The sequence below is a fragment of the Centruroides sculpturatus genome, unplaced genomic scaffold (assembly GCF_000671375.1).
Source record: "Centruroides sculpturatus isolate CEXI.00-Female unplaced genomic scaffold, Cexi_2.0 scaffold98, whole genome shotgun sequence".
Lineage (NCBI taxonomy): Eukaryota > Metazoa > Arthropoda > Arachnida > Scorpiones > Buthidae > Centruroides > Centruroides sculpturatus.
Window position 1 is genome coordinate 1,103,127 of NW_019384476.1, and position 19,363 is coordinate 1,122,489.

Genomic DNA, 19,363 nt, shown 5'->3' on the forward strand with positions numbered 1-19,363 from the left:
AAATTCATAATCTAATTTTGTAAATCTGGGAGTGCTTTAAATATGACATTAAAACAGGGTTTTATGTCATTACAAGTGGGTTTTTTTTAACGTTATCTAGTATAGTAAAATCATGGGACCGATAAAAATTTGACATTATGTTACATCCAATGACTTTATAATTGGGTTAAACTGTATTTTTATCAACAGTCAACTTTGACTTTTTTATTTTTACAGTATAATAATATATTATATACACAAGCGTCTGTTTTGCTTTACAAGTGTAGCAAACATAAAAGCTGCTTTATCTTTGCTGCAGTGACCTCTTGCAACAAAAGTTTAGAAATGATTCGCTACATTGCAGCACTGCATTTAGAAACATGTTTCAGAGTGTTTGCTGTAAAGTACTTCTTGAGCACTACATAAAGAAATGTGACCCATTCCTCATTTGCTCAATGTTCTCTGGTATTCACACAGATTTCACATGCTCTTCTGGTTTCTTGTCTAATGCAGAAGCCATAGTGTGAAACTTTTTCACTCAGTTCATGATGGTGTGATGATCAGGTACTCTCCCATGTCTTTCAGTATTGAAGTATCACCTAAATAGTCACTGTAACAGAACAACAACAGACTTGTCATTTTTGAAAAATGTCTCAGTTGCAAACATATGTGCAGCTGACAACACTCGATGTTTACTGAAGTTTATCAGTTTGAAAGTGCTTTAGAAAGTGTAATATTTGTAACTCCAATAAAGTACATTTCTTAAATGAGACTATAGTTAGACAAACAAAATGCTTACTAATATAGACATTTTTTTATTTGAAAATTTAAGAATATTAATTTCATAAAATGCCAATAATTAAAATTAATTTGAGAATCAAAAAAGTTATATTTTATTTATATGTTGTTTAATTTATTAAGATTCAAACATATGCAACATTTAAACAGAATATTATGTTAGTTATTTATTTTTGAATGTAAAAGAATTCATAAATTTTGTAAGACATGTCTGAAAAGTTATGTTAAAGTGAAAGTTATGAAAGGTTAAGTTAAATAAAAATTAATTGATTTATATTATAACACATTTTGATGATGGTTTTACCAAATAAGTTAAATTTATATATTAATTTGTGAAAGATTTTTGTACACATACTATATTTCTGCACAAATAAGACCATGCTCTTATATGTGAAAACTGCCTGTTTTCACATTTATGAAACATAGGTCCTGCTTTGCTTATAAGATTATACCTTCATGTAAGTGTATGCTCTTATATGTGTAATTTGTTTTGGCCTACAAGAGCACTGTACTATTATGCTATGCTATGTTTCCAATATTATAAAAGTTTTTTTAAAAACAGTGTGTTTTAGGTATTCTGTAGGTATACTGCCAATTTTTTCTCATCTATAAGAGCCTGCTCATATTTGTGCAGAAATACAATAAACTTCTTTTCTAAAAATTAAGTTTAATAATTTGATAATAATTTGTTTTTTAGATAAAATTGGTTTTATTTAATTCTTATTCATGAAGAAAATGAAATTTTAAATTTAATAAATGGCTACATTTTTTATCATTTTGATTAATTCAAACTACAGTTGTACCTCAGGATATGAACACCCCAGCATATGAAATTTGAACATATTTTTGCTCCATGATACGAACAAAAACTTACCATACAACATTACATTAGTTCGCAGCACCATTTTTTATTCACTTCTGTTCATTGGTCTTAGTCTCCGTGTTTGCTTCGTCATGGAAGGATCTCGCTTGATAAAGGAAATCTCGAGATATTATCAGAAAGTGACTGATTTTATTGAAAAGAAACATCCCAAAAAGGTTCACACTGGCCATATTGCCACTCAGAGTAATGACATTTGCCTAAGCCATTTTAGAAACATTTTAAAAAGTAGGCAAAGCCAAACCTCTTTGGATAGATATTTTACCAAGCGACCTCTATCCAGTGAAAGTGCTGGTGGAAGTGAAGGAAAGAAAGTAAAAAGCAGTGAATAAAAATTTAAAAATATATATATAAAACAACACTAATTTTTTTTATCTTTTCTAAGTTATTTTTAAGTTATTGTTACATTATGTTATGTAAGTTAAGTTTTAGTATCATTTCCCTTCTCCCTCTCTTCTGCCACCAATTTACACCTCCACCGTCGTCTATCCTCAAAGGTAAAGTGCAAATAAAACTACATTTTTTTAAATCAATTATTATTCTATTATGGTTATTTATACATTTACAACTACAAAATGCATTTTTCAGTGTTTTCCTTACTATAGTAATTTTTCTTTTTAATGTACTGCTTAGCTTTAATTTGAGTGTGTTTTTCGTGTTGGAATGAATTATTTGGTTTTTCATGTAATCATATGGGGAAAAATGATTCACCTTATGACATTTTCATGATAAGATCTCAGTTTCGGAACGGATTAATTTCGTATCCTGAGGTACCACTGTAGATCTAAATAATTCATTTGCATTACAATAGTAATGTACAGTACCTGTATTTTTTCTCATTATGTGTTTTACATGGTTAATTTCTCAAAATTCTATTTATATACTTTCATAATAATTTGCATTATGCTGATACAATATACTGTGTGTGCATATTAATTTTTTTATTATTATTGTTTCATTTTATAATGAAGTTGGCATACAAGACCAAAGTATATTTTATTTGTTATATAAAATATAAAAATTAATGTAAAGTATACAAATATATATTTTCTTTATATTACATTCATTATGCATCTATTCTATTAAAATTAAACACAAGTATCTATGCAAATTTTTGATCAACACAAAAATCTAAGAAACACATTTTTTAAAATCAAGAATAATCTGTATGCATTTTAATTGCCAAAGTTGTGTAGTAATAAGAATATTTTATAATATACCAAATGATCAAACAAAAACATGTGAAGATTAGACAGCAGTTATGTGAGTTAGTTGTATTTATTATTACACTGCTATGCATTATGAGAAATACTTAAATCTTGAACATCTATTTACTATAGAATTTATATGAAATTCCTTGTAAGTAAGCTTTTCATTTAATTACCGTGTTGAAATATACTATATTAACTTTAATATAATTTTTTACATGAATTTATTATGAACTTGTTGTTTCAAATTCAAATTACTATTTATTTAAAGATATTATTTTTTATTTGTAAAATGAAAAAAATATATACAGGGTGTCTTAGTTAAACGTTTTAGAACTTCTAAGAGAGGTAGGGTGCATCCCGACGACTCGGAATCATATAACAATGCAGGGTCAGAAATGCTTTCCTGAAGCAGTGATGTACGTAGAAACAGCTAACCTCTGGTGCAGGCTTGCAAAGAAATTATGGCTGGGAATACACCTCATCAGATATCGTTCTGTGTACAAGCACTGTGTGGCTAGCCTACTACAATCTTCAGGCCCGTACACCAAATGCATATCGGCTAACTCTGTGTCCTTGTGCGAAATGTCGATTCCCTGCAAGAATGCTTGGAACTTTCGCGCAACACCATCTACCATCTAGCATTTCCGACCCTACAGTGCAATATGATCCTGAGTCATTGGGATGCACCCTACCCCTCTTAGAAGTTATGAAACACTTAACTCAGACACCCTGTATTTAGATTTTTAACAATTTTTAAAATAAACTGTGATTATTTATGATCTATAGTGACTTGTAGCAAATGAAAATACTGGATATAGTAAACTTAACTTTTTTAACTTTCTTGTCATTATCTATATCAATATATTATACAGTAGAACCTCGAAAACTTGGCTCTCGATAACCCGGCACTCCGGATAACTCGGCCACACCCTGGCAGGGCAAAAAAATCCTTAGTTAATTAATTTTCATGATAAAGACAGCTTTATGCCTCATAAAGTATTTTTCTGAGGTCTGTCTTANTCTTTTGCTTGGTTTCTATGGTGAGCACAGTTCTTGACCTAATGGATGGCAAAAGAAGGATTTATATGAAATGTCTTATGAACACTCCTTATGCCCTAATGTTATTGTCAATTTAAAATGTTTAAAAGTAACAACAAAGTTTCTTGCAATATATGGTAAGAATTATAAAATTACGTTTTTTAATCTTAGGAATGAACAAATGTAACAAAAGTTCAATAAATAATTTACACAGATATCCTTTCCTTCTATTCATACTATATGTTAATAATTTTGTATATGTCACTAAACATGTTCCGTATATAAATTGGTTTGAATGAAGAATTCAATTGAAGAAAGTTAAAAACAGTTATGAAAATGAGTTTTAAAAAGTTAATTGTTAAATTCTTAAGCACTGTTATTGTAAAATAATACCGTTTTTATACATTTTTTTCTTTTTCAGATTAAATTTATTCGTATCAAATATAATGATGATAATTTTATTCACAATATTCATACTTGAAGTCAAAGGCTTTAAAGACCTATGGGCCCACCAGTGGGTGAGTGGATGAAACCACCAAACACTGGTAGTTGGTCATGGATTCACACTTTGCCAACAAGCTGGCCATAGTTTTCCAGATTTTCTTCATCTTAGTAATATGTAAATAGGAGCTAATTTCCCATAAAAGACCTCCTGGGAGGCATTCACCCTCAACAGATCTCCCATGTGTCGCATTGTCATAATCGGATAAAAACCATACCTTTATAGATTTAATTTTTGTTGTTTTTTTTTTATACATCATATTTGTCAATGCCTTGAAGACAATATATACCATCCCCACTGCAACAATACCAATAACAATTTAGACCAATATACAGTGGGTGATCGGTTAATCTGTTCCAAGAGTTTGTTCGTTAACCAATTATCGATTTACCATAGGTTTTTATGGGAATTTGATTAATTTTTGTTAAGGAGACTCCAAAAAATAAAAAAATATATTCTTTCTACTACGTTTATTTATGTGTAATAATAAAAATACATGTATACACAGTCTTGCATTTTTATTAGTTATGTTTTTTCCGTTTGTAGGGGTTAAAGAATCTGTCCAATATTGATTGCTTTTCTCTCTTTTTCGGGATTTTTCGGAAGTAATTAATAGCATTGTCATCATAGAGATTCCCAAGCCTATTAACCTCAACTTGGTTTGGATGCCATTCTAAGACTGTTGTTCTGACATCCTCCCACTTCTTCAAGAGTTCTTTAATAGCAGATGTTGACATTGATCCTTTTTCATCTTCTTCTTTTTCAGAAGAAAACACATCTCGCTGAGTTTGTTGGTGTTCTTCTGTCGTCAGATCAGTTTCAGGTTCCATTATGAGCTCTTCAATATCATCTTTATTCACTTCCAATTCCAGATCTCTAGCAGTTGTCACAATTTCATCCATTATTTCAGGGACATCATCTCTCTCTCCCTGAATGCAGGAGGGACACAGCTTTCGCCAAGCAGAATTCAATTGTCGTTGAGTGACTTCTGACCATGCCTTTTGAATGAGCTATATAGCTTCAAGAATATCAACTTTTTCTTTCCAAAACGTTTTTAATGTCATCGTTGAGGAGAACTGGAATGCTTCAAAACACCGAAGAAACAGTGCTCAAATGTACAATTCCTTGAAACCTGCAATAGCCTCTTGATCCATTGGTTGAATCAACGAAGTGGTATTTGGAGGTAGAAACTGAACTGTCAGCCAGGGAAAGTCTTCTAGCAAATTATCTTCAAGGTCTTTTGGGTGTCCTGGTACATTGTCCAGTAGCAACAGTGCTTTTAATGGCAATTCATCGGTCTGAAGGTAATCTTTGATGCTTGGAGCACAAACTTCAAACAGCCATTCTTTGAAAAGTGCCTGCATGACCCATGCCCTTTCATTTGATCTCCACATCACTGGCAGGTTTTCTGTAATTATGGAATTTTTTTTGAATGCTCTAGGGTTCTCATAGTGATAGACAAGAAGCAGGATAAGCTTCATATCACCGCTAGCATTAGTTCCCAAAAGTAACATCAATTTGTCTTTCATGGGTTTATGCCCAGGAATATTTTTCTCTTCTTTTGTAATGTAGGTATGGCTCGGCATGCGCTTCCAAAATAAACCAGTTTCATCACAATTGAAAATTTGTTGTGGACAATATCCTTCTTTTTTAATGAATTCTTCAAATTTGAGATAGAACTTCTCAGCTTCTTCTTTATCCGCACTAGCAGACTCATTGTGAATAACCACATATTTAATGCCAGTTCTCCGTCTAAACATTGAAAACCATCCAGTAATAGCTTTGAATTCTATCTCCTTGTGTGACGAATGTGGAGTTTGTTTCTTTAGTCTTTAAAAATTTCTCTAGCTTTCTCTTGAATGATAGTCATACTAGTTACAACTCTTTTCATTTCCCTTTCTTTTATCCAAATTAAAAGCAATCTCTCCATTTTTCATGGATGGAACATCTTTGTTTCTCAGAATGTGATTTTTGTTACTCTTTTAGCTCTGAGTCTTCTTCATTATATCTTTCTTAGCTAAGATTGTGCCTACTGTAGACCTGTTCAAGCCATACTGCCTAGCAACATCAGACATCTTCTGCCCACTCTAGTTTGGCTACTATCTCTTGCTTGGTTTCTATGGTGAGCACAGTTCTTGACACTCTTCTTTTTAGGCTCCATAATATTATCAATTTCTGTTTGAAATAAAAAGTTCAGAAAAGCACTCACAAAAATTCAGAGAACAGAAATCAACTAGCCCACAAAAAATTACTTAAATGCAAGGCCCAGATGAAATTCGAAATTTGGTATTAAAACGTTAACGAATATCTGATGAGACAGTTAAACTTCTTTCACCTTTCGTAAATAAACCCCGATGCAAAACTTAACAAGTGCATGTCCGACAGTCTCGCAAATACTATAAAAAATTATTTGTCAGAAAGGTAAACAAAAAGCTGGAATTACAAGGAAGAGTTTCAAAATTCAGAGAAATATTATACTATCCAATCGGTATCGGGTTGACATCGATGTTGACATCTCCCTCGCTCTGAAAGGTTTCGAATTGTTACCTGAAGACACGGGAAAATCAATCGGTTTTCGTTATTTTCTGTCGCTTCTTTTTATGTTTATTCAGTAAAGTGTTAGTTAACCGAACATGTGTTTGTTGTCTGATCATAAAAATCTTTCCCGAAAGTGTTCGTTAACCGATCACCCACTGTACTTAATTTTTTACTGTGATAGGTACAGTACACTAACATTAGGAATGGCTTAAGTAGAGCAGCAATTTTGGAAGGATACAATTTGCCATGCACACCACAGCAATTCATTCAGACAAGTACTGTATAATGTACCATCACTTACTTTCATTCATATCCCTCAGCAAGGCTCTTGCAGTTTCTCTCCCTCATGGCACACAAAACATAAAGGTTTTCTTTCTTGCTTAGTTTATTCCCAGTTATACTTTTTGTAATCCTTTAGCTTTATTGTCACTTGGGTTCTGTTTTGTCTTAATTCCATTGTTTCACAAAATTTAAAACAATGGGATTGGTAAAAAATTCATAAAAAATTTTGTTGTAAAGATTATGTGCACTGATGAGGCTTTATTGTAAGTGAAATGCATTTGGATTTTATGAACATGAAGTTATTGGCAATTAAAGTTAAAGTTTAGTATTTCTACGTTATTTGTTTGTCTGCTAAAATAAATCACTCAAAGTTGGATAAGAGAGAGTAGTTTTACTTGGTTTTAATCTAGAAATTATTTTATTAATTTTTAGAATTTACAACAAAATTTTTTATCCATTGTTTCATTTTGTTCTCTTTTGTCATCTCATAAAAAAAATTGGTGTCTTGTNAAGAGAGAGTAGTTTTACTTGGTTTTAATCTAGAAATTATTTTATTAATTTTTAGAATTTACAACAAAATTTTTTATCCATTGTTTCATTTTGTTCTCTTTTGTCATCTCATAAAAAAAATTGGTGTCTTGTTCATAGGTCTTTTGTCTTGGCATACTCTTATCTGTTTGAGTTGTCCTTGTCATCATCCTTGTTTAGTAATAAGTTAGTTTAAAATAGCTAAAAGTTAATTTTAACGTAGTGAAGTTAGATATAAGTTATCAGTTTTTTAGCTGTTTCTCCTGGTTGTTTCAGTTATGTTATTCTGCTTCTTATAGGGATTGCTAGCTTAGGTTCTGTATTAATTTTTTTTATTATATTTAAGCCTTCACTTTAGTTTTAAGCCTTAATCTTTACTCTGTCTAGCTCGTATGTAGCTGCACTACTTATTGGTGTATGCTGTAACTGAAGTTTTCTTTTAGATTCATGGCCTCACAGCCTAAAAACTGCAGGCCAACATTAAATGTACAGAAAGTAATAACCTTACATATGCCATTTAGAAGGAACCTTTCTTTCTCTTTCTATCTCCTCATCCTATTTCTTACCTTCTCCTCCTTTTCACATGTTTAGCCGGCAGAAGAAAATTCTGCCAGCTAAACGCATAGTGTCTTTTGTTATTTGTTATTTGTGCCTTTTACTAATAAAGAAACATTTTACATACAGTATTTCATCTGTTCAAAAAAAAAACTAAAGGGCCCATCCTACCCATGGCCCTATATAAGCTCTTGATGGCTCTGCTGTTTCTACATGAGATAAAGAAAAAATTGTAATTGAAGAATTGTAAAGAAAGAATTATAAAAAACAAAGAATGAATTATGAAGGCTGTTTGCAACCACCACAATTCTTTATTTGTCTTTTATAATTGTATTGTTACTTTAATCAGTTCAAGTTATAACGGCAAGCTTTTTCCACCCCTTTCTCACTTTTCTCTTCTTTTTATAATGTCTAGCTTAGTTTCTAAACTAAAGCCAGATATATTATTATTATCACTATTAATACCAGCACTGATATTTCACTTTAAACCCTTGATAATTAGATTTTTAAAGCTACTTTTGAAATTAGAGAACTACACTTAATAACATCTGGATGTGTACCTTCAGCCATATGGTTGAAAATCACAAAAATTGATTGAATATATTCACTATCACAGTCATTATTGCTGATGTTCATAAATCAAATTGTTTAAATCTCAGAATTTCAAAGTCAAATGTTTGTAAGTCAAAATTATCTAAATTTAAAAGCCTATTCATAAGTTTAGAAATTAAAACCTTGGCATTCACAAAATATTTATAATTCATTAAAGTTAGTAATGATAAGTAACTGTATTTCTGCTAATATTCATATCAAATTGATTGCAACATATATAGTACAGTACATTAATGTATACATGTACAGTACATTTATAAATTAATAATAACTGTAATATCTAGTTATAGATATACGAAACATGATAATCTTTCCTAATATTGAATAAAGTTGTACATACAAGTTATTTTATTTCTGTTAGGAACTATCTTAAAGAACCATTTCTAACAGTATGCCTGGATTTATAACAATATTTTTATATAACAAATTTTAAGGTTATTAATTCAATGTATTGAATAATGTAATGTATTTATAAAAGACTAACATTTATTAATAGAACTCAGTAAAAACATTTTAATAGATAAATTCATATTTGAATTTCTTTCTTTAGTTCTTTTCTTATGAAAAATATACTTTTTATATTTTCTAATTATAGTTTAGTTTATCTTATAAATTTGATACATTTTCTTATTATTAAATATTCAAAATTTGTTGTAAATATTTAACATTTTATATTTTATATTTTTGTCCGGTTAATAAGTTTAATTATTTTTATTTAATTTACAGGCAGTGTCAATCAAGAATGTAACACAAGTAATGGGCAATATAATATGCATATTCAGTTAGAAGATTATATTATTCTTACGCCAGATTCTAGTAAGTTACGAAAATAAATTTCTCTTACATTTATAATCTGAATAGCTACAATTTCTTCAGTCTTTATAAATCAAAATATATATGATAAAAGTTCTTGAGGTGATTCATTTTGACATAAAGAAGCATACATTTATGTAATTTCATTTATACATTAGTATATGACAAAGTAAATAGCACTTGCAATTGAATAAATTAGATTACAAAATTTTAAAATATAAATTTCAGTGTATAAAGATTTTACCCCTTAACGCCCAGTCCCGAGTATACTCGGGAAACGTTTTCACGAGGAGTTGCCCGGTCCCGAGATAACTCGGGCAAATTTAAATAATCGTACGTAACTCCTCGTTGGTCGAAATAATTCAAATAAAGTTAATTTACATTTTATTGGATGTTGTTGATGATCTCAGCAAGTTTCGTAATTTTACACGTAATAGAAGTTTATTTTTTGACCATTTCTTTGGTCCCTATGTATAGAGATAGTATATCGAATGGAAAAATTCGTCATGTATTTGAGTGTTTACGGTAACTGATGCACATCTGTCTACAAACCGGTCTTCCCCTGCGATTTGTATGAGAATATCCCGCTAATGGCTATAAACAGCTGTTTTCAAGGACATTACGCTAACTACACCGAACAGCAGCGCGTGTCACGTGATCCGTCGCGATATTTTTTTATTTAAAAGACAATTCGTTTTTAAATAATACGCAGCAAAGGAAATTAAGTTATATGTTAAAATTTTTTAGAAATCTAATTCATAATTTGGTGTATTAAATGTTTTTTTAATTAGTTTTTGGGAGTTTTTCCTGTAAAACACAAAAAAACAATGTTAGGTAAATGAGGTTTAGATTAGCATATAATATAGGTAATAACAAGAAAATAAAAAAAAATTATCAGAAAATAACGTAATACAATCGAGTATTTGCAGTAACTAGTTCAGACGTGTGTAGGAAACCTACTTCCCCTCAGGCTGTTGTTGGGAACAACCCGCGAAAGCTTACAATCAGCTGTTTTCAAGGTCGTCCAGATGTTTATCTGTACTGAAGCTTGTATCGAGTGTCTCTTTGCCAGTATTGTGTTACATAAAAAATAATAAGTTTCTAAATAATACATTATAAAATAAATGAAAATTTATACTATAATTTTCTATAAATTTATTTTATAAAATGGTGTATTATAAATTATTTTGATTTTTTGTGGGAGCTTATTGTAAAGCTTTTTATGTCAAATAATGTCTCAACAAATACAGAAATAAACCAATTACAGTTCTAAAAAGATTACTATTGATTTTATCAGCCAATAATCTTTCTTCTTACTGCTAATTACTTTACAATGGTAAGGGACTGACTTTTCCGAAATATTTATGACCTGGAATGGTGAGAAAACATTTATTGGTTCAAACAAATACAAGAAAGCAAATCAAAGCTTAGATAGCTACGAACTTCATTTCATTTTTTACATTACCTTCATTATATATTTTGTGGTTAAATTAACTTTTTTAATTATTTTATCGCTAACCGACGAATGGCAGCTTCTCGGCAAAACTAATAATAGTACAGAGAAGCCGAATCGCAGGGGGCCCCTGTAAAGTTGGCTATCCAAAGGAGGAGATGCCATTTAGGAACCAATTTTAACAAATTGAAAAAATTCGAATGAAACTTTTTTTCCAGATAAAATAGATGCTTTCTTTTAAATAATAATAAACAATTTTTTCATTTGAAGCCATTCTTTTTAATAGTTCGTACGTTGAGAGGTTAATAGTATTGAATATTTAATATACATTAAACACAAATGTAATGCTATAAACTTAGAAAATAATTTGTCCTTAGGACATACACTCTTAAAAAGTGTATATACAAAATAATAAATAATAATAATCACCCAGTTTTCAGGTTTTTCACTGTCTGATTGACATTGGCTTCTGTGCTCTATTTGCAGAATTACTATTAAATCATCAATAGTGATATTCATCCTCATCATCATTAAAATGTTAATTGACTGCCATTGATTTACATATGAATGCCAAATTTTGCAGTTTTCAATAATAATATATTTTGCAAACCAAAGTTTTTTTTATGATGCATCTTTAGAATTTAAAAGTTTTTCTTTTAAAACAAAAATATTATTTAAGAAATTATAATTTTGATTATATAAATTTTAAGAAATGAAATCTATTTTCTTTACATAATAGTTTTTATGCATCATCAATATATATTAAGATATTTAAAATCTTACATAATATATAAAAAATAATAATTAATTTAAAAAGTAATTTTATTATTTATTTTATAATTTTAGGAACACCAAAATATAAGAATTTACCAGAACTTTCATATTGTTTTAAAAATGAAGTTGGCTATCCATTATTGATAGAATCTCAAGAAAGTATATTATTTTTTATTCTTCTCTTTCAACTTTTAATTGAAATTTTTAAAATAATTTATTATAAATTAATTATTTTTCCTTTATAAATTCATATTTATAAATAACTAATCTATTAAAAAAATTTATGGTAAGCAAGATGAACAACAGCTGTCCAAAATAAAAATATTTTTTGATAATGATGATATATAATTAATAAATTAATTTTTAAATTAGTTATTTAAATAACATTAAATCACTACTACAAGAGATTGTTAAACTGACCCGTAAACAGAATAAAATGGTATAAAAGTTTTAAAACTGTAATTCTTAATAGTATAATAATTGATTCAAAAGGTCAGAGTAATTCAATCTGAGGTCAATTAATCAGTGTTTTAAAAATGTTAATGACAATAATTCTAAACTGAATTAAATAATGTGGTTAGAATTTAAAGATTAATTAATATCAAATTTAAAAAGTATTTGCTGAAACAAAAAATAAATAAAGCAGAATTGAATTTTAATTTCTAATTTAAAAATTATAAAGCAAACATTCAGCCTGTAGAGTCAATGTAACAAGTTTTGAGGGTTTTTAATATCTGCAGAAGTTTTGCAGCTTTACCAGAAGTAATTATTACTATTAATGAATGATCCAGAGAAATTCATATCCAGTTTTTTTATCTCTATCCTGCTCGTGCCAAAATAATTAAATTTGTCTTAATTTTCATTTCTTGATTTCAAGTCCATATCCTTTTTTTATTTATTAATATTAGGTAAATTATTGTAGTTTGCAATGAGAAAAGAGCTATGATATATGTTATTCACAATTTATATTGTGTTTATTAATGAAATAGAGAGAGAGTAAAGTTGAGCCAAAAAAGTTAGGAACAGTTTAGAGAGGGAGATTAAGTCAATAGATTTAATTCTAGGATTTCTAATATAGACTCCTCTTTTTCCTTTAACAAATTCCAACTATTTAAACAACATATTCAACATATTTACAGACATAACTTGGAGATGATTAGAGGATGATAAGTTAGAGGTTGACACATAAAATAGGTAAATCTAGGATGGCAAGAGTTCAGACAGTATTATTAGGTATGGACAGTGATAGTGATTAGTGATGACATGGAGGCTAAAAGAAAGATACGTTAGTGTTATTTTAAATCTATATAAATAAAGGACAAGTGTAGTAAGCCATCAATAAATCTTCATTCATATTTTACTTTTGATAGTGCAGAATATTATATAAATTACCAAACTATATAGAGCCAATGTGAGTGTCATAAGAAATGTAGTTTCTCTTGCCAAAAATACAAAACTATTTCTTCCCAAATATTATATCTCACTATACTAAATCAAGTAAAATTGTATAGCACACTTTATTTAGTGTTAAAGTTAATAAATTATTTTAAAAATAGTTTGTCTTTATCTGAGGTAAATTTCTATGGCTATTTAAATGTATCAGAGGATAAGCTATGGTTTTCCTAATTATATTGTCATACATACATACATAATAAAACAAAACAGTAAAATGCAAATTTATTTACTTATTTTATCATTACCTATTTATTAAACAGATATATTATACAAGAACATTAAGTACAAAACTTTCATTCACAATATGTAGCAATATAACAGTTTTTAACATTATAAAAGAGCTTCTTGTCTTGAAAATCATTGAAACTATTATCTCTAATATTATAGTAGACATAACAGAGACTTATCACAATACTACTGATAACATTAAAATGACAGAAGATTGCATTCTAGTGATAGAAGTGTCATTTTTATGTTGCCATAGCAGTGTGATAAATCTCTGTTATCTCTACTATAAATTTGAGATATTAGTTTATTAGTTTCAACAATTTTAAAAAGATTTCTATTTAAAATCTGGATAAATTAAATCAAAAATAGTTATATTTTCGATTTATCTACATCCTCATCTGTAATTTAAAATCATCATCATATTAATTTTTTTTATAAACCAAATATACTTTTTCTTTTTTATACATGATATAAAATTAAAAAATGTAATTATTAATAAGATTTTTTGACAGAACAGTAGAAGTTACAAAAATGCTTGAAAACGGGAGAAGTACCTATTAACCAAATAGATAACTTCTTCCCGCCATAGAGCGACTCTCACACCAGCTGAGAAATTAATTCTACTGGAGAGCATAGCGCAAGTAGATTCTTAAGCAATTACTGTGTCTGATACAATATTCATTTTATTGAAATGAAAAACATAATAAATTTTATACATCTCTGATTTTTAAATTTAACTTCATAAAAGCTGTGCACCTCGAGTCGGGAAACATCGAAATTCGTCGAAAGTTTTGGAGACAGAAATTCTAATTCTGACCAATTAACTTGTTTCTCTGAAAATTTATTTTAATTTTTACCCCATTAAATCTCAATGGCTTTTATTATGTTTTCTTTTCTTGACATAATGAGAGTTAGCAACATTTGAACCGATATTAGTCTTGTTTCCTAGACTAAAAGATAATATAGTAGAGCATCGATTATCCGACTCAATTGGGGACTCAGGTTGGTCAGATAACTGAAAAAATTGGATAACCGAAAAGAAGGGAAAAAATATATTATTATTATAGTATATTCAGGGTTCCTACGCACCTGGAAAGTCAGGGAAAATCAGGAAAAGTCAGGGATTTTCATTAGTGTTTGGAAAAAGTCAGGGAATTTGTTGAAAATTGTCAAAAAGTCAAGTAATTTGTCAAAAAGTCAGGGAATTTGTCTCCTTAACTGCATTGTTGATCTCGTTTGCTGAATATGGATGACCAATTACAGCCATCTGCAGGCGGCAAGAAGTAATGCTGCAATCTTTAAAACCCGAGATAACTCGGGCAAGTTCCATAGCGTTACATAAAACTCGGGCATTTGGGCCCTCCGAAAAAATTTTTGTTTTTTTTTTGGATTTTTGGATGTTTTTTAAGTCTCCAAATTTTTTCAAAAATTTTTTCCCGCGCGAAAATATTTTATCGCGATTTTAATATACCTTTAATGACGCACGATTAACGCTTAATTGTTTTTTAATGGGAGTTTTTTTTATCAAATTTCATTCATCGTTCTAAAGTAGTAGTGCACGGATTTTACTTCGATAAAGTTATTTAAAGCTAGTTTCTGATGTCAAAAACGACCTCCAATAGTTTTTTAATTTTTTTAAATTAATATATTTTATTATATATACGTTTAATTAAGTCGGGGGGTCGGAAATCGCAATAAAAAAACGTAATTTTTGAAAAATATTTAAAAATATACAGCCAGCTAGTATTCACTCTACTTTAAACCCTTCTCCTCCCGAGACTTCTATGAGAATGTCCCGGGAAATCCCAACACCAGCTGTTCTCCAGGTCATCCAGCTGTAAACACAATGACTCATCGGTGTCAGATTTCACAGAAAGGCGAGACAATGGAANTACATACAAATAATAATGATAAATGATGATAAATTAAAAAGCTTGTGTTTTGTTTATAAATTGCTTATTTTTTCATTACATTGAAGTTGTGGATTCTATCAAACATTTTTCTACAGGATGTATGTACTGTATTTTTTTAATGTGGCAGTCTTTGAAGCATATCAACTTAGAGGGCTAAATGTACTCAATGTTAACAGTAAATGCTGTTTTATTATGTCCATATTCCACACTAAAAAATGTGAGGGTCAGGGAATTTGGACAAAGTTGGTCAGGGAAAGTCAGGGAATTCAAAACAAAAATTTGAGTAGGAACCCTGTATATTAGTATATCCCATGTAATTAGCTTATTAATATATCACTATTAACCAACTTCGCATTGAATTTTCATTGATGTTTAGCCTAACAATTTTTTTTTTAAATAATAAACGTTGCTATTGTATCATTAAAAATTATTTTTAAATTATTTTATTGCTCACAAAACAACCACTCATAATTAGAAAATTAAGCCTCGTTTAAATACTGGCCTCCCTTTCATGGTTGAGTGATGTTGCTAGCTAAAACACGCAAAAATTTAACAAAAATAATAATAAAGTAGCCAAGACCTAGCCAAATATTATAATGCCACATCACTAGCGGACATTTGAAATTTGCCAACTAGAATGGTCAGTTAACCGATGTGACGGTTAATCGATGCTCTACTGTATTTATAATTTGAATCAAAATATGACAGGAGAAAAACAAAAGTTCTTTGTTAGTTTAAGTTAATGATAATGTCAAAAGTACAAAACTAAAATTTAAATGTACTATGATAGAATCTTCATATATAATGGTAAAAATCATATTAAAAGAAAAATCTAGACAAAAATACCACGAATTAATCAGGTCTTATCATTTGAAATTGGATTAGAATTTATCTAATTAATTTCATTGAGTTTTCTTCTGGAATAGTCTAAATTGTTTAATTTAATTTTATAAATTAAGACTATTATTAAATTTAATATAATATAAGAAGGCAGTTTAACTGCCTGTCTTTATTCCAAATTACTTGGTATCTATGAAATTAGCCAAGTTAATCTGGCATTATTTGATCATTATAATAATTCAGGCTTGCTTCTATGTGTACCTTTAAATTTACCACAAGATATTTTATTACTTTGACAGGAAATTATAATTGTATCAGGAAGCTTCTAAATGATTCTCTTTGCAAAATTATTTATGCAAATATTTTTTTTGTTTGTTTTTACTGATTTTAAAAATGCCACCGGAATGTTTCTTTTCATTGTTTTAAACAATTTTAAGAAAAGAGTAAAATAATTGCTTTGTTCTTGACTTTTATATAAACAAATCAAATCTATTTATTTATTAAATTAATGCTTTTTATTCAATTTTTAAATAATTTCCATCGGTTTACTTAATCATTTTTATTCATTTCAATTTGTTTTTCAGTATCTAAGATTAGACCAATTTGGGGATTCTCTTCTTTACCGACGGACATTAAAGTAAGAATTTCAAATAAAATAACATTGTTGCTTTTAAATTTAGAATTGTTTCTAGCAATGATACATTTTTTTAAACTTCTTCTCCTGCGGGTACCGAGGGGGCCTTTATTCCATCCGTTGCGTGTCCGGCCGGCCCACCACCGAGGCATTTTTCTAAATATGTGGGTATGCTTTTATGCATATGTGCCAAATGTATACTCTTATGCAACGGAACGAGGCAAATCCCATTTTGTAGACGTGCGTTACGAGATCTCTCCAAAATGGGATTTGGTCTTGTGAATAAAAAAGGTTCCGCGCCTCCGGTCTAAGCTACGGTTTAGTTAAAACCTCGTTTTCCAAAATTGGTTTGTGTTTATCGTTTGAATCGGTAGTTTCTGAATTGAAACTACCGATTGAATTGAGTTGTATAAATTTGCATCGACAGTTACATATCATGTCGTTCCTGGATGCGCCGTCTCTGTTAAAAATGTCCTCCGTAAATGTGGAATTAAACGAGCTGGCAGATCTTCCGAATTTTTGGAAAAGTCTTTTACGGCAAGATTTTCCTTTTGGTAATTATTTTTATTTCCAAAATAAATCCACATATTCATTTCTTAATAAATATATACTGTTAACTTTATTTCTTTGTAGTTAATCTGTCTGACGTGGAGAATTATAAGCAGGTAATTATTTTTATAAAAATAATATAGACTGGCATGCAAAACTTAAGCAACGATGTGTGTGTTAAGCAAACTGCTATAAAATTGTGGAAAAGGACTCGTTGTCATCGGTAGAAAGGCGATTCGTATGTAGGAAGAAAACATGGTGGGTGACGGGAGGCCAGGCAAAATGCATGCAGTGCAAGACTACAATAAACAGAAGGCTTTCATTCCATACTGTATGTGTTCTATACATTTTTTTGCACTAGTATGCTTTGTCCTTTAAGTACAAAATACTCTTTCTGTATTCTGAATTTTGCGTCTCCCGGGCAATTTCTTGCGAAGTTACGGCAAGAAAAACAATTGTTGCTTAAGTTTTGCAACCAGTATGTTATGACAATTGATTTGGTCACTTTTTCAGAAATACAAAGAAGAATTCGAAAATAAAAAAGCCATAAGGAAACAGATGCAGCGCTATGTCACGCCAGAATTAATACCGTATCCGGTTCAGCCCATACCATTACCGGGACCGGGTCCGTTCTGGGAAGAACCCGGCGAAATTTCACGCTTAAGATTCAGTAAGTAATTTGCAATTATGCCACTTAAAAATTGATAAATGTAAACTTTTGTGAATGTAATTTCATTTAGAAAAAAGAACTTGTAGTTTTAATAACGACTAAATTGACGGGTATTTAACTCGTTCACAGTCAATTACCGTGTCTGGCCGACGAATTTTCAGTGCTGTCTGCCAATTTTTGAAAGGAATTTTTCATTTTTAAACGAGTAGATTGTAATTAATGGGCAACATAATAACATTGTACTGTACATGGAAATAATTGTGACTTAAGTCAATTAATTTATCGGTTAATACCGAAAAAATAAAACCGCCAGAAATATTCTTATTGCACCAATTTTTCTGAGAATCTTGGCAGTTCTGTACCAATGCCAAAGTATATAATTACACATTAAAAAAAAAGACCGTAACTAACGTAACACCCAGTTCTAGGGCACTCTTGCTTCCTGGCCAAACACTGGGTGGCATTTTTGTCTTTAAACGTAAATATTAACGCCACATTAATTATTTAATTAACATTTGGAATTTTACTACAGGAGTGCCACCGGAAGTGGAGAACGCATTCCCGCAGCTGACCATCCACAGGCGCAACAGTTCTTCGGCTCTGCTCCGACAGTTTCGCCCCAGATTTTTATAGAGAAACGAAGATGGCCTTAAAAAAGTGAATTAGTTTTTTTGCTCAACAATCATCCGTTGCTAGTTGAAAAATTTATTTTTGTATATATTTACAAATATTGTGCTGTGATAATTTAAATTCTTAGAATGCAGACGGGCTGGTTTTATTTGACGGTCATTTTCGTTTTATCAAATTATCCATTTCGAAATTATAATAAAACGTCAAGTAAAACTTTTTTTTCTTATAGAAAATAAATTGTACAGACATCTTGTTAAGTAATTGTGTCTTTTCTTTGGTTGAGTCATCGCAACGTTATTTAGTACTGCAAATTTCCCAAAGGCTCGTAGACTCAGCACATGGTTGCTTTCGAACTAATTGATCCTCTTGGGTGACGATACGTAGTTTCCGGAAGCCAACTTTTATAGTCGTTCGTAATGCCCCCTTTATCTTATTCAAAGATTCGAAACATCACAACAGATCTTGCTTTATCACCTAGGAC

At 29.9% G+C, this 19,363-nt stretch overlaps 2 protein-coding genes across 2 annotated transcripts; one reads left to right on the plus strand and one right to left on the minus strand.

Annotated features, from left to right (window-relative positions):
- The first annotated feature begins 3,925 nt into the window (after positions 1–3,925).
- LOC111621336 lies at positions 3,926–19,139 on the plus strand. The gene is made up of 8 exons (XM_023363432.1): positions 3,926–4,043; positions 9,650–9,739; positions 12,036–12,122; positions 16,984–17,036; positions 17,461–17,587; positions 17,667–17,698; positions 18,096–18,252; positions 18,785–19,139. Exons 1-8 carry the CDS (start codon positions 3,959–3,961, stop codon positions 18,883–18,885), a joined length of 732 nt encoding a protein of 243 aa, XP_023219200.1. The 5' UTR covers positions 3,926–3,958; the 3' UTR covers positions 18,886–19,139.
- On the minus strand, positions 5,283–6,318 carry LOC111621337 (tigger transposable element-derived protein 1-like). The gene has a single exon (XM_023363433.1). It carries the CDS (start codon positions 6,166–6,168, stop codon positions 5,518–5,520), a length of 651 nt encoding a protein of 216 aa, XP_023219201.1. The 5' UTR covers positions 6,169–6,318; the 3' UTR covers positions 5,283–5,517.
- Positions 19,140–19,363: the final 224 nt, after the last annotated feature.

Coding starts and splice junctions, on each gene's coding strand:
- LOC111621336 (XM_023363432.1), top strand. CDS start 3,959: ATGTCTTATGAACACTCCTTATGCCCTAATGTTATTGTCAATTTAAAA. Junction 17,588..17,666: donor ACGGCAAGATTTTCCTTTTG/GTAATTATTTTT, acceptor ATTTCTTTGTAG/TTAATCTGTCTGACGTGGAG. Junction 17,699..18,095: donor ACGTGGAGAATTATAAGCAG/GTAATTATTTTT, acceptor TCACTTTTTCAG/AAATACAAAGAAGAATTCGA.
- LOC111621337 (XM_023363433.1), bottom strand. CDS start 6,168: ATGTTTAGACGGAGAACTGGCATTAAATATGTGGTTATTCACAATGAG.